The following is a 15,502-nucleotide window of genomic DNA, read 5'->3' as shown; positions in this document are numbered from 1 at the left end:
TAAATTGTTTATGATAGGAAACCACTTTTTGGTGAATATTGTTAAATGACTAACAAATCTTAAGATGAAATCTTTACATACACAACTTTACGATATAAGCTTTATGGCTCATATGAACCCGCCATGGATCATCCATTTATCAAAAGTTGATGAGTTTGTGCTGCGCGATTGGAATAGGCCTGAGTGTCCGAATCATATTATGTTATTGGTCCAATCGTTAGATAAAAGTTGTACTTTGAGCAACAAAGTTTAAAGCAGTAAAATACATATTTTCTACGATATTTACAAAAAATTATCTCTCAGGTGGGTGGAGTAGTAAGTTGCTTTGTCATGATCCCTATGGACCCCCCATTGGCTCCTTTATGAATGCAAATATCACTTGTATTTACATTTTCCAAAACAAAATAAATCATTTCAAATCCATATTCCATCTAATTTTTCAATATATTATAATTTAATTTTCTATAATATAATTTTTTTTATAAATATTTTATTTAAATTTTGCAAATTCTTGTTGCATTTATGTAAAAAACTTAATAATTAAATTTAAACTAAGTTACACACGTTTATAAATTATGAATTTAAAAAAAAAAATGAAATGCAAACTTTAACATATAAATTAGTATTATTAAATAATCATATACGAATATAATATTTATTAAACAATTTTTTGTTTATAATAATTTTTAAAGAGCCGTTTCCAAGGCTGGAGAAATTGTTGTAATTGCTTCTTTATTCAAATTCATATTCATATTCATACTAGCTGCGATACTTTTTATTTTATTATTTTGAGATGCAGTTGTATTATTGCTTTTTAAAATCAATTCATTTGTTTCATAGTTTCGATTGGCAGTTTGAGTTGCTGTGACGACAGCTGGTGTTGTGGTCAAAATAGTTGACGACGACGTAAAGTTGGATTGAGATACTCTTAATGGTCTGTTGCTCACCAATTGTGGCGTATTCTTAACGTATTTTCCAACAACCTGTGGCGTTGTTCTTCCAAATGGAATTTTTAATTCACCTTTCATGAAGTTGTTCTCTTCGGTTTGTAAGAAGATGTTCTTTTTCAGATCAAGTTTCTCCTCTGATATCAGTTCATTACGATCGTGAATCGCATCTCCGGCCTCTGAGCTGGGCTTCGAGCCACTGTGATTAGATCCACCGCTTGAATTGGAATGGTCTTCCTCGCTATTGGCCTCCGGAATGGTTGTGGATATGACATCAGTTCGCATTGAGTTCATTCGCCACTGAGCTGAACGTTGTTTGGGGGCAAACGACTTTGAAGGTGACCCAAACTGTCCCTGACGTAACATCCTTCGATTTGCGAATGTTTTCGGCGATCCACTCAGATCTAATAAAGTCATGGTTGAGTTAAGGGATTGTGCAGAGGAGGTTTTGTTTTCGCTTCCATTGGCTGCTGTGGCTGCAGCTGCTGCTTCGGCTTTCTCAGCTTCACGCTTGTTCATCTTTAACAATTCCACAGCTGAGAGCTTCTTCACTGGGGTATTCTTGACTGACTTGGCCAGAAGAAGTTTCTTGAAGTCCATCAGAGTGGTTTTACTATTGCCAATGCGATCAGAACATGTATTCAAGCGCTCTGGGTTGTTCTCGTCGCCTTTTTGGAAGGATCGTGTGCTTGGCTGCATTGATGGTGTGTTTTCGGCAGTCGGTATGCTTTCTGAATTCTGATATGGTTTAGTTGGTGTCGAAGTAAAGAAATTGCTCCTGTTTCTCGGTACAATTGGTGAGATATTGGTGGCGCGTTGCAACTCAGCATTGCTCTTGGTTAAGGCATTCCTATTAGCACGACTTATGGGAACAGCATATAAGTCATCTCTGCATGTTCCTGCAGTTGTTGGTGGTGGCTTGTTCTGGCGACGGTTCTGTAGTGTCCAATACACCGGGGCATTACGATTAAATGCAAGACTGCTATCCATAGGAATAGTGGCAGTTGTTGTCGTTGGATTCTCTGTTGTCAAAGTTGGTCCAATTTTAGAGAAACGATGATAACCTGTTTTGGAAAACAAAGAAAACAAACATTAGTTATATGGAATTAGAAAACTCATACTTTTAATTGTTAGTATATTTTTTCAAGACGTAATTACAAAGATTTTTTAAAACAGACACACATTCAAGTGCAGTGAGTAGATGAAAACCGTTAAAACAAAAAAAGCTCAAATCAAAAGGATGCAAATTAATTTAAATTTTATACTCACCAAGTGCACGATGATTAGACTTACTTTTTCTTATAGAAAGATGGGTTTAATGGGTGTGTTTATGGAATATTGAAGGATGACTATTTACACCACCTGTCTTCCACCATGTGTGTATTTTTGTGATTCTGCTAAGTTTACTAAACAATGCCTGTGATGAAATTGTTCGACTAAAACGCATAAACCAAGCCATATACAAATACCTAGTACACGTATAACCATAAAATTGAGGCCTATCTATAAATTTTAAATTTTGCTTGCGAACGATTCTGTTTGTGATTTCTTGTATTTTAAGGTCGGACGTTTCAAACTCTGGAGGAAACCGATTTATTTTGAGAATAAATATAACGTCTCTTGGATTCAGTGGGAAATATTTCTAACTCGAGGTCACAGTTGTGATCTTAAGGATTTAAGGGTATGTCTCCCGCAGAAGCGAACTCAGAACTCATGTAAATGAATTTGAATGTATTAGTGAAAGATCGTTGCTCTCTTCATTATCAAATTCAAAATTTGAATTTCCAATTACTCTATATTTGCCTCTTGATCTTTTTTGTCTCTCAGAGCGAGGGATATATTTCCGCACAAGCAGCCAATCAAAGAAATAAGAAACAGAACAACGTTGCATGATAAACCGGTTTTTTTTGGTATGTCTAGTTAGGTAGATTTGTTGTTGTCTTTTGCATATGGTTCGAATTTTATAAAGCAAGTGGGTATTTTGCTATCGAAGGAGATGTTTTTTTCTTGAATTTCTTTTTTTGGTCGACATTTTCTAATTATTGAAAATACCTATTTTATTTTAATATTTTTTTACTTCCCATTGGAAATTATTGTAATGGGTCCGATTTGTCAAATTGAAAATTTTGACATTTCTCGAGGTTTCAAGGTCCCTAGAGTCAAAATAAAAGGTTTTTAGAAACATGGCTGTGCGTGCGTGTGTACGTACGTTCGTACGTCCGAACTTTCGCGACGTGTTTTTCGTCGTCCATAGCTCAAGAACCAGAAGAGATATCGACTTCAAATAAATTTTGTTATACAGATAATAAGGCAGAAAGCTGCAGAAAGGGCTCTCAAGAAAATTGCGTAGGTGTTTTTTTTACCATAGCAGTTTAAAAAAAAGGTGAAAATTTTAGATAACCCTAAATATCTTACGAACCAAAAACGCTAGAGACTTGAATTAAATTTTATATAATATATTGTAACGTGATATCAACCAAGTATATTTTTTGAAAAAAATCCATTTAACGGTTTTTTTATAAATCAAAAAACTGAAAAAAAATGTGTCACCTACCAAATTTTACGACTAAAATATGATTTCATCTCCAAAACAATTTTGTGCAACGAAAAATAATGTTTTTCAAATCTGATAAAATTTTGAGAAAAATCGAATTGACAGTTTCTTATAAAAAATAAAAACCTAAACAAAAATTAATAAAAGTTGGTAAAAATTGACTTTCGACTCAAATATCTTTTCAAAACTTTGAGATATTGGCTTTAATTTACTTTTATCTTTCAAAAAATATTGTTGTCAACATTTAATAAAATTTTGAGAAAAGTCGAATTGACAGTTTGCTTACAAAAAATTAAAAACCGAAAAAAATTAACAAAAATTGGTAAAAATTGAATATCGATTCAAATATCTTTTCAAAAAGTTGAAATTTAGGCATCAAACTTTTTTTATCTTATAAGAAATATTGTTATCAACAATGTTGAGAAAATTGAATTGACAGTTTTTTTTATACAAAATAAAAATCTAAAAAACTTTACTCAAAGGTGGTAAAAATTGAATATCGATTCAAAACTCTTTTCATTTCATTTTTATATAAAAATCCAACAGTCCGTTTTTTCATAAAAAATAAAATCTACAAAAAATAGTACGCAAATTTGTTCAAAATTGATACGAGTACATATAGACAAACTTTTAAGCAAGACAAATTGACAGACGGGATGGGAAGTTATAAGTGTAGGTCACATCCCAGCATCTTTTTTGAAATAGTTTGACAGGATTGTGCACACTGATAACTTCCCATCACGTCTGTCGATTTGTCTTGCTTAAAAGTTTGTCTATCAATTTTTAGCAAATTTGCGTTTTATTTTTTGTAGATTTTATTTTTATGAAAAAACGGACTGATGGATTTTTATATAAAAATCACTAAATATCGAAAACAATATTTTCTGTGAAATAAAAAAAGTTTTGAAGCCAATATTTTTAATTTTTGAAAAGCTATTTGAGTCGAAAGTAAATGTTTACCAAGTTTTAGTATTGTTTTTTTTTTTTAGTTTTATTTTTTGTAAAAAAAACTGTCAATGAGTTTTTCTTCAAATTTCTATCAAATGTTGAAAACAATATTTCATATAAGATAAAATTAGTTTGAATCCAATATTTCAAATTTTTGAAAAGATATTTGAGGTGAAAATCAATTTTTACCAACTTTTGTTAAATTTTTTTTAGGTTTTTAATTTTTTGTACAAAAACTGTCAATTTGATTTTGTTCAAAATTTGACTGAATGTTCAAAATTTTCAATTTGACAAATCGGACCCATTATAATAACTTCGTATACGGGAAGTTAAAAAAATGCAATACCCAGGAGTGATAGTACGCAAAAAAATCAAGAAAACAAAATATATGACAGCGAATTCACGATACCTACAATACCTCTTTACCCTTTTTTATACCTACAATACAATGTGCAACCACAAAACTTGCCGAAAGTTGAACCAAAAATCAAATTCTGCGTATACGATTGACTCCGTAACACCCAAATCACGAGTCCATGACCTTACATCATACCACATACTAGAAAAAAAAATATTTCTAAGAAAAGTCTTTTTTTTGTTGTATTTTCTGTTATTGTATACCGCAAGCAAAACAAAGAATACAAAAACTAAATGAGCCATGAGTCCAACAACAAAAAAAAATCTAAGAGAGGATGGGCGGGCGCAATTCTTTTGCAAAGAATTCTCTTCTTGAGCGCTGAGATGCAGTGGCATTCTTGGGAACTGGAAACTTCATTGTGTGCGTTTACAAAGAAATTTGTTGTTAAAAAATGCAAAATAGACCTCTTTTATAAAAATTAAATTAAATAAACAGTAGACGCAAGAACTTTTTACTTTTTTAAATAGAATAAACAAAATGCCAAAAAAAAAATAAAAAAAATATTTTGCAATTATATAAACTCCCAATCCCTCTCAATTGCACCACAAATGTTGTTATATTGAAATGCATTTTTAATTATGTTGCGACAAATATTTTTTTTTTCAAAATCGATAGTAAGAGTAATATATATGGTCCTTTTTTTAAAAAAAAAAATTAAAACTAAAAAAATAAAAATCAGCTCGCCCCATGAATTCGCAAAAAATATTGGAAAAAAAGAATGCATTTTGGATTTGTTGTCTAAAAAAGTTACTATAACTATTTGTTAAAAAAAAAATTTAAAAGCAAATATCTGAACATATATTTAGAATTTGAAAAAAAGTTAAATTGACTTAGCTAGCTGTTATACTTTGGAAGTTTTATCAAATATTGCACCTATGCCACAATGCAAATTTGCCCTATTTTTCATAGTTTTCTACAATTTTTCTTGGAATAAATAAATAAATTAAAAAAAAAAGAAAATCGATACTATTTATAAAAATTTATTGTTTTTTGGAAAAAAATATAAAAAAAATAAAAAATTATATTTTACACACTGCCCCATTGATTTTCGCAAGTAACTACCTGAATTTAATGATTTTTTAGTTATTCTAGTGCTGTTAAGGAACAAACAATTTTTTTTAATTTTTTATTCCTTTATACATATTTAGCCCAATATATTTTCAATCAAAACCCGTTTATTTCGTTTAAATATTTAAAAAAATGTGAACGCTACAAAGCTAAGATCAAAGCACCAATCAATTTTTTTGCATGCGACATGCCCTTAAACTTGAAGGCAAAATGCGTGAACAGAAATAATGAGCGTTAAATATACTTCGTGTCACATTAATTAGGAAAAGCTTTTTGATTTCTATTAGATGATATTTTTGGAACACTTAAGTTTTTTTTTTAAACCCAATGATGGAATGAATGAGGTATTATATTTAGTTTAAGTTGATAAATACAAGTTTTATGACGGTTTAGGGAGGAAGATACCTGTTTTTTTGTGTCACATGAATAGGGATAAGATCTAAATTTATCTTATAGAAATCAGATAAAAGGATACTCTGATGGTGATGTATGGTTAGAGTTAAGGGTCTAACCAAGAAGGAAATAGACCAAATTCGAGCTTACCGAGATCTCGGCAAAATCATCAATTTTATAGCCAACAAAATTAGATGAGGTTCAAATGTTGTATACAACTATATCAAGGACCCACAAAGGAAGAGTCGAGAAAGCCACATCATTTCAGAAAAGGCGGGCGAGAGTGAGAGCTTCTTTAAATTCAAGACTTTAAATTAGTAAAATCAAGGAAGAAGTTGTGGTAATTGCTAGTAGATCGACTACGTATGACAAAAAATGAAGACAAAATCACCACAGAATGCTGCACGCAAATCCAATCCGGTGGAATCGATTAGGGCAATTACTTACGAATCGACTCTGGAAAGAGCTTTTCTGCAGTTTTTTTGAATTATTTGGCGGAAAACGATGGACTTTTCAAAAACATAAAGCACCAAAACATACCGCACGAAGAAAAAGAAAGAATGGACAGAGATTATTGGTGCCATGAAACGGTCTTGGGCCCAAATTTCGCTCAAATATCTGACAGGCGAATCCCCCTTTCCCTCTAACGTCCCTTCTTTCCAAGCTCTTGAAAACGCTGATAAATTTTCAGCTCAAGAAATATCTTTAAGAACGGAAGCTTCTTAATGACCAGCAGTATGGCTTTCGTTGCAATAGGTCCATTGGCGATCTCATGGTTTATCTCACCGAACAGTGGAACAAATCTTTACATTGTTTTGGAGAAAGTAAAATTATTGCACTTGATATTTCAAAGGCATTTGATAGAGTTTAGCATCGAGCTCTCTTATCGAAAATGCGTGCTTTTGGTATTGAAGAATCTCTTCTTTGTTGGGTTAGAAATTAGCTTTCTGACCGTTCAATTCAAGTAGTATTGGACGGGTTCAAATCTGATATCCACAATATAAACGCTGGTGGGCCCCAGGGCTCCATTTTGTCCCCAACTCTCTTCTTCATATTCATAAATGATTTTTTGTCTGAAACTTCTAACCCACTACATTGTTTCGCTGATGACAGTACCCTCAGCTTTTCATATTCGTTTTTAGATTCTCATCCTTGTTCTTCGGATGTGGACTACCAACGGCAGCGTTTGACAGCATTATTCAATGGAGATTCAAAAACCGTGTGGAATTCAATGCTCCGAAAACTCAATGCTTTCTACCGTCACAAAAGCGTAACCCTCCTCCAATGCCACTATCCATGGGGTACTTGCATCGAGGAGATTGAACAACTAACAGTCCTAGGTATGTGTATCACAAACCACTTGTTGTGGAGTGATGACATTTTTGCTGCTAAGTGTTTAGATTTTCTCCGACGATGCAAGAAGTTTTTTACGCCTTCTGATCTGGCTATAATTTACAAAGCTTTTATTCGTCCAAAACTTGAGTATAACTCTTATACACTCCTCGTCAACGCACAAACATTTTTTTAGTATACTTTATCCATTTTTTCCAAACAGTAATGGTTATTATGCCATCTGTTGATGCTAACTATTTCCTTAAGATGTTAAGCAGAAAATTCCGAAAGAATTATCCAAAAACAACCGTGAGTTTTTCTTCAACCACTTGCAAAGTGTTTTATATGCAATGTAGGAGTTTTTTTTTAGTCAACTGAATAGGTACAACTCCATTTTCTTCGTTGTTTATAAGTTTTTTGGAGTGCTTGACAGTTTAAATGAACGATTTTAGTGTTTTCAGTAAAATTTAATTCTTGATTTAAAATTTTAAGAAAAATGGGTAGATCTACGTGTCTTAACAGTGTTGAAAAAGCTAAAATCGATTTACTTAGAGACCAAGGCCTAACTGGACGTGCAACAGCTGACAAAGTTGGCCGAAGTTTTAATGTAGGTTATTCTTACTTTAAAAATAAAGATTCATACGGCAAAAACATGAACGGAGGTAAGAAAAGAGACGAAGAATTTTAAGATGGATTTTTAGGAGTAATCAACAACTCAAACCATCTTAAACGAATGAAACTTAAGAAAAAACCAACACTTGACGAGAGACGGAAAATGTTGCGATTAGATTTTTCAAGACTTCACATGAGTTGGAAAGAAGAATGGTATCACGTTTTTTTTCAGATGAAAAAAAGTTTAATTTCGATGGCCCAGATGGGTTTCAACTTCTATTTTCACGAGTTAAGAAAAGAAAAAAGATTTTTAAAGCGCCATCATAGTCGTGAAGGAGGTGTCATGATATGGGGAGCAGTCAGTTATTATGGAATAGCTGAGCTCCAGGTTGTAACATCAAAAATGACAGCAGCTGGGTATAAAGTAATTTTGGAAAGAAATTTTCTTAAATTTTCTAACATCTTTGGACCCATAAACTGGACCTACCAACATGATGATGCACCTATTCACTCAGTGCGCATACTAAAAACATGCATAGAAAAGCAACAACTGCAGTTGCTTCAATGGCCGCCGGCCGTACTCACCCGATCTATTTGGGCTGGTGCTCCAATAACACACTTAAGTCTTTTGGATAGAATTGAGACATTTCTCTTATTGAGACATTTAATTTTCTTGAATACCACCGCAAGGTCTCAGGCCTGTCATTGTTTTATCGTTACTTCTAAAACAATGCTCTATTGAGCATTCCTCCCCTTAAACAATTAAACCGTAATACCCGTTCTGCAAGGAATGCCCATCAGTTTATATTAGAGCAAAAGTTTCGGACGTACTGTTTAGGACAGAGATTCTTTCTTTAGCCGCACTACACGAATGTGGAATGCTTTACCAGGCTCAATATTTCCCACACATTACAATGTGAAGACATTCAAAACCAATGTGCATCGGTTTCTCCTTTCTAATCCTATCCTACTTTCCTATTCATTACCCCTTTAGTGCGCATATAACCCTATGAATCCATGCACCACACATTTGGGATTTCCAAAAAACCTATGGGTTTGAAAAATATATTCAAATACAAAAAATCCTTGTCCTTGTTCATGTGTAACGAAGTGTAGTTAAACGGACGCGCGAAACAAAAATTGTATAAAATTTGTTGATATTTAAATTCTTATGCGTAAATTTTATAATTAGAAGAACAAAATATTAAGCAGATCTTAAATCGATGTTTCATTCATTAATATGTTTCCGGATGATAAAACAAATATCTTTGGATTTTATAAACACTAACAGCTGATTAAAAATAATTTGTTTATTGTAGCTGTAAACTAAAGTGTATAAAAATAAACTACCAAACCATATTCCCAATAAGATGACACCATGACAATGTGACTGCATGTGGCAGAAAATAATAAATAGTGCACGTTATTTTTTAAATTTATTACTTTCTTTATTAAAAAAAAATTATTATTATTAGATAAAAAGTTGATATATGTATTTATATGGTATTTAATGTTTATGTAATTGATAAATAGTAAATACAAACATGGCAGGAGTTTTAATAAACATTTAAAGCGTAAACAAATTTACCGAGAGCTATTTTATTTATTATAATAATAATAGAGGAAATTCTACATGAAATTTTCAATATACTAAAGTCTAAGATTTAGATAAAGTTAAAGTTAAAATAGAATGAAAGGTTTTAACACATAAAAAGGAAAATAAATATTTTTGTTGCACTTTTTTATCAAATAAACAAAAAATCAAAAGACAAACAAAAATATCCGTGCACTTTTGTTTGTTTAATTCATTAATTAAAATAAAACAAATTGTATATTGAAAATTTCAAATAGAAAACTCATGGCGTATATAAATAATCTTAATTTAATACAAAATATATAAATTTTATTTTCTTCAAAATTTCATTGCCTTTTGAGTGTACTGTGCATGTATGAGATTGAGATTATTGTTTTTATTTTTGTTTATAATCCTATAAAAGTTATTTATTTAAATATATATTTTATTAAGAAAAACAGCGGACATCATAATATTTTGAATCTTAAAGAATTTGATAGTGCAAAAACATTTATTTCCTTATTTTTGTTTAATAATAAATACGGATAATACAAAATAGTTTAAATGCACACATTATTATTGATGATAGTATAAAAGCCAAGCGTTGGTTTCTTTTTCAATTAAATCTTAAACAATTATCATTAAATAAATCATACAAATTTTAATTAACAAAAAAAAAACAAATTAAGTACAGGGAGTTAAAAACAGAACACAATAGACAAATTGAAATACAAAACAAAATAATATTAGAAAAATAAAAAAACACATCTGTTATGTACACAATTTACAACTTGAAATAAAAAAAAACATTTACCAATGTATTTTCCAACAGAAATGAAGAGAATTTATTTTAAAACAAAGTAAATAAATTTACTTTAATTTTAAATAATTTTATATTGGTCAAAATAATAGCAGTGTAACCTCCCCATTAATATATATTCTAGTACAATGCAATGTATGACCAATTAAATACGTTCTCCAACAACTATTTTTGTACCAGAACCTTTTTGTCTTCCGTTTCCGGAAAGAAAATTTCATGATGTATCTTTTTTTTCGGAAATGTTACTAGAATGCTCTCAAAGTGTGTATCTTACTGTTTTTTTTTATCCTGAGCATATTTAAACTATAATTATTTTAAGTTTCAAGGTAAGGTTTCACAGTATTTACATATTTACACTAAGATAACCCTTTAGTATGAGCCGTAGTAAACACTGCAACTCAGGAGAAAAGACGAATCATTCAGCAACTTCTATCTAAAGGAAAAACTTGTTTGGAAATCCAAAACACTCTTCAAATCTCTGCAAAAATGATTTTAAATGCAACAAATTATGAAGAAAAACCTGAAATGCGCGGCGGAAAAAAGGGCTTATCTCCAAAACCGGTAAGAAGAATTGTAAGATACTTGCTTGTAACTGAGATAAAAAAACTTGAAGTTTGAATGCAAGTTTGGAAACATTTAGAAGAATATTGAGAAAAAATTGTGGCGAACCTTAGCAAATGCCGGAAGGCTGATAGACATTTAAAAATGTTACGATTTAATTTAACTTTCTTCTCTTTGATGAACTCGTGTGAAACACACGCCTCATAAGTATGCTAAATTATATTATCATAATATTCATCTTCATTTAAGAAATATTTTATGTTAAATAAAGTAGACTTTAGTATTGTAACTATAATCTTTTATTTCGAAGTCGTCTAAATGTACTCTACTAATTAAAATAAATAAATAAATTGGGTGGCGCTACAGTCCGTTGAGAACCAAGGCCTAGTGACTTACAACTCTCAACCATTCCTGTGTGCGAGTAATGTTGTCAGGAATGGAGGGGACCTACAGTTTATATGCCGACTCCGAACGGCTAATTTTTGAGAAAGCACTTTTTCATGACAATAGTTACTCTTGGAGAATTTGTCAATTCCTCGCAAGAGGCAGTACCCGTGAAAAGACTTTAGATGGCATAGGCAGGGATCGAACCCAAGACCTCTAGCATGACAGTCCAACGCACTAACCATCATGCCACGGGTACCACTCTACTAATTATCTCCACAAAATCATTTAAATGCCAGAAGCCCAAGAAAAGTCTCACTTTTGACAAAAAAGCACAATGCCATAAGACTTTCAGTCTGCAAAGACCCATGTTCATAGGCCCCTTCAGGATTGACGGAATATTTAATTAACGAATGAAAGGAAAAGGAGGCCCCTGCTCATAGCATGGTGTAGGACCCATATACCGAATAAATGGTGTGATGGCTGCCTTATGCAGAGAAGGACATGTCAAACAGATCGGTTTTCTAACAAGACAATGACCCAAAGCACACCAGCAAAAAAGCTAAGGAGTGGTTTCGGGTCAAGAATATTTATGTTCTGGACTGGCTTCCCCCCATTAACCTGACCTCAACCTATTAGAGAACCTTTGGGTGGATGTTAAAAAATTGGTTGCAGTTTCAAAACCTACCAACACTACTATTATTTTGACCGCAACTGTAGATGTATTAGACTAAACTTCTTAACCATTTGGGACGTTTTATTAGCAATACAAAGTGTTAAAATTAATAAATTTGAAAAGCTAAGTCAGTTTCTTAATCATAGTCAATTGTATTTATAAGAGTTCGATAAAAAAAAACCTTTTAAGGGACGAAGAATTACGCAGTGTATCAGCGTTCCTTAAACTTTGTTCAATGTTTTGTTAATACTATCCTTCGTGTCAGAATTATGTAGGCTCTAAGAAACCTTTGACGACGTTTAGCTATTCAACTTTACATAGTCTTTATAAATATGTACGTGTTTGACATTTAACTTTATGCAGCCTCTATGCAGCGTTTATAGATACGACTGAAGTAGTTTGGTAAGATTTATCAGAGAAGAAAGTTAATTGTCTATTTATACTTCCTCCAAAAAAAGTATTAATATTAACCGAAACACAAATTAATTAAATTATAATTGGTTTAATTGGTTGACTATTTATTTATTTTACTTTTAAAACAAGCCTTATGTTGAATCGTTGCTATAGGCTGCGTTAAATTTCGTGTTGAATAGGGAATATGTGGACTTTAAGACACCTTATTGAACGAGTTGTATATCTTAGTTGAGGTAGCTGGTAATAAGTTAAAAAAAACTTTCAGTTTTTCACCAAAAGCAAACAAACATTTAGATTTCGATACCCAAACTATTGTTAAACAAATTGTTCAACCCATAATTTTAATAATTCACCAGATTTTTATCAAAAAGAGATACAAAATTTGAAATCAATTTTCTGGTTCTTTCAAATTCAACCATTTGTGGAATCAGCTGTCAAATACCAGCATATACCACATTCCTTTTTTTGACGTGCCAGCAGTTTTGGATCAGCGGTTCTCACGTAAACACTAATAAAAAGGTATCCGGGTACCGTATCTGCCTGAGACTGAACGCATCCAATAGTTTTAAGCTGTCAAAATGTTATGTTAACATTACCATTTGATCATATATTGCTTCAAAGTTGTCATTATGTACAAATTATTAAAAAATATCGGATGTCTTTTACAGAGATATACAACCGTAACCAATCAGCATGCAAGGACTTATACTAGAACTGTGGGCATTTTTTTCCAATGATGCTCATTTCTTGCTTAGCAGATGTGTAAGCAAGCAGAATATCATTTTTGGATCGAGCAAAATCCTTCCGAAAAAATCACTGCCTGGCTCAGTTGCTACATGTCATTGCAAATCATTTTTAGGATAATTGATTAAAATGAAAAGAAGCAAGCGTTTAGTGACCACATATCAATCAAGATAAAATGGACATGTGAAATAAATTTTTTGATTGATTTTGAAATTTAGAACTGAGCCATTGCCTTAGTTGCCCGAATGGACCGAAGACAAAAAACTTTATAACATATCGGCATCATCGGACCTTATTTCTTTCAAAAAAATAAAGAAGGAGACACAGTTTACCAGGGACAATGTTAACCGGAGTCTTTTGGTGAGAGTTTGGCGTCGTTTAAATATTATTTCTGTACTTCCAATATATATACCTTATGTTTCTATTTATTTTCTAAAGCTATTTTTTCCTTGCAGTTGATAAAATATGTGTTCGATTAAAATGTAAGGATATTCATTTGAGAATTACATCAATATTTTAACATTTAACAATATATAAGCAGTACGAGAGAGAGATCTTTGTTAGACCTTAACATATTTTTGGAATAAGAGAAAATATTAGAAATGAGCAAAGCTACCTCAGGTACCCTTTTAAAAAAATATTAACATTTTCATTTCGTGAGGAATGAACTTTCAACAAACAAAACTGATTGAATAGGAAATCCAGCTTACCCTCTTTTTCAACTTATTGAACTGGACTAGTTTTAACTACAAATGAACCGGACTTTAAGTTCAGGAAAATTTAGAAAAAAGTTCAATAAATTTAAGCAAGATTTAAATACAGTAAATTTTATGTTGGTATTATAACTCCAAGCGTCAACGTGATCTTAAATTAAAGTTAAGAGTATGTAGATAAAAAAATGAATTCAAAAACGAATCTAAAATCTGCATGTTTGTGTTAAGAGATAAGCAGTACGTCCATCGTCTAACATTGACATTTTATTCCATAGCTTTGCTTTAATTGAAAAAAAAGAAAATTTAGGGCCCAGTGACTTACAACTCTCGACCATTCCTGTGTGCGAGTAGTTGCAGGGATGGAGGGGACCTACAGTTTTTTTTTGAGCCGATTCCGAACGGAAAATTTGCAAAGCACTTTTTCATGATTAGAATTACAGGCCAAGCAATGCAGTGGAATCCACTCACGCAAGAAGGAAGAAGAGCTGGACGAACGAACGAGTACATGGCGCAAGACAGTCGAGGCAGAATTAGCGTCACTAGGCAAGAGTTAGAGGGAGCTGAAACATATTCAGAATCCACGCACTTAGGCCAAAATAAAGGACCCATTGGCCTAAGTAAGTAAGTACTTTTGATCCACCTTGTAATATCTTTTTTGAATGTGTAATCATTGTACACGTACATGGATAAATTTTAAGTCTATATACACTTTTCCTCAACTTTTATTTTTCAAATTTACATTATCAAAATAATTGCACCGTATAGACACTTTTTGTGTAATATAAAGGCCAAAGTTCTTTTTATATATGTAAGGCAGAGTATGCAAGGCTTTGTCTCCTTCCTCCTCCTCATGTTCACATTATTTCCTTTGGAATAGTTCTTTAAACATAAAAGTTCCATCACCCGCTACCACACTACACTACACTCTATGTATACCCTACTACTAGTCCCCTAACAAACAAGTGCATCATGCTCAAGAGGGATTCGTCACATCATATAAACAGAATGAATGAACGATTCACATGGAAATGGTTAATTATAAAAGCGGTAGACACATACTCTACATTTTTCACAATGACGAAAGGAACAAAAACAACAAAAATCCACTTGAATAGAGAACATTGTACTCAAAACTTGAATAAAGAAACAAAGAAAATTATAAAATGACTGACAAGAGTAGAACACAAACCTCCTCACTTCAAAAAAAATATATAGAAGACGAAGAGGTATCTATGGAACATGGTCACATATAAAATAAGTCTTCGTCGTCATCAACTTTGGGAAGGACTACCAAATCTCTGTACTTTGCATAACATCAAATTTTTGAAGGATTCTCTCTCTATGC

At 32.1% G+C, this 15,502-nt stretch overlaps 1 protein-coding gene across 1 annotated transcript in view; it reads right to left on the bottom strand.

The window, feature by feature from the left end:
• Window positions 1-432: 432 nt before the first annotated feature.
• The window catches only part of LOC129938601 (serine-rich adhesin for platelets), a 151,312-nt gene continuing 136,242 nt past the window's right edge, over window positions 433-15,502 (bottom strand). The window contains exon 6 of the mRNA XM_056046263.1: window positions 433-2,011. Within this exon, the coding sequence (XP_055902238.1) occupies window positions 687-2,011 (1,325 nt within the window). The 3' untranslated portion in view covers window positions 433-686. The remainder of the gene's footprint in view (window positions 2,012-15,502) is intronic.

The sequence above is a fragment of the Eupeodes corollae genome, chromosome 1 (assembly GCF_945859685.1).
Source record: "Eupeodes corollae chromosome 1, idEupCoro1.1, whole genome shotgun sequence".
Classification (NCBI taxonomy): Eukaryota; Metazoa; Arthropoda; class Insecta; order Diptera; family Syrphidae; genus Eupeodes; species Eupeodes corollae.
This window is presented reverse-complemented; position numbering and strand designations above follow the sequence as displayed.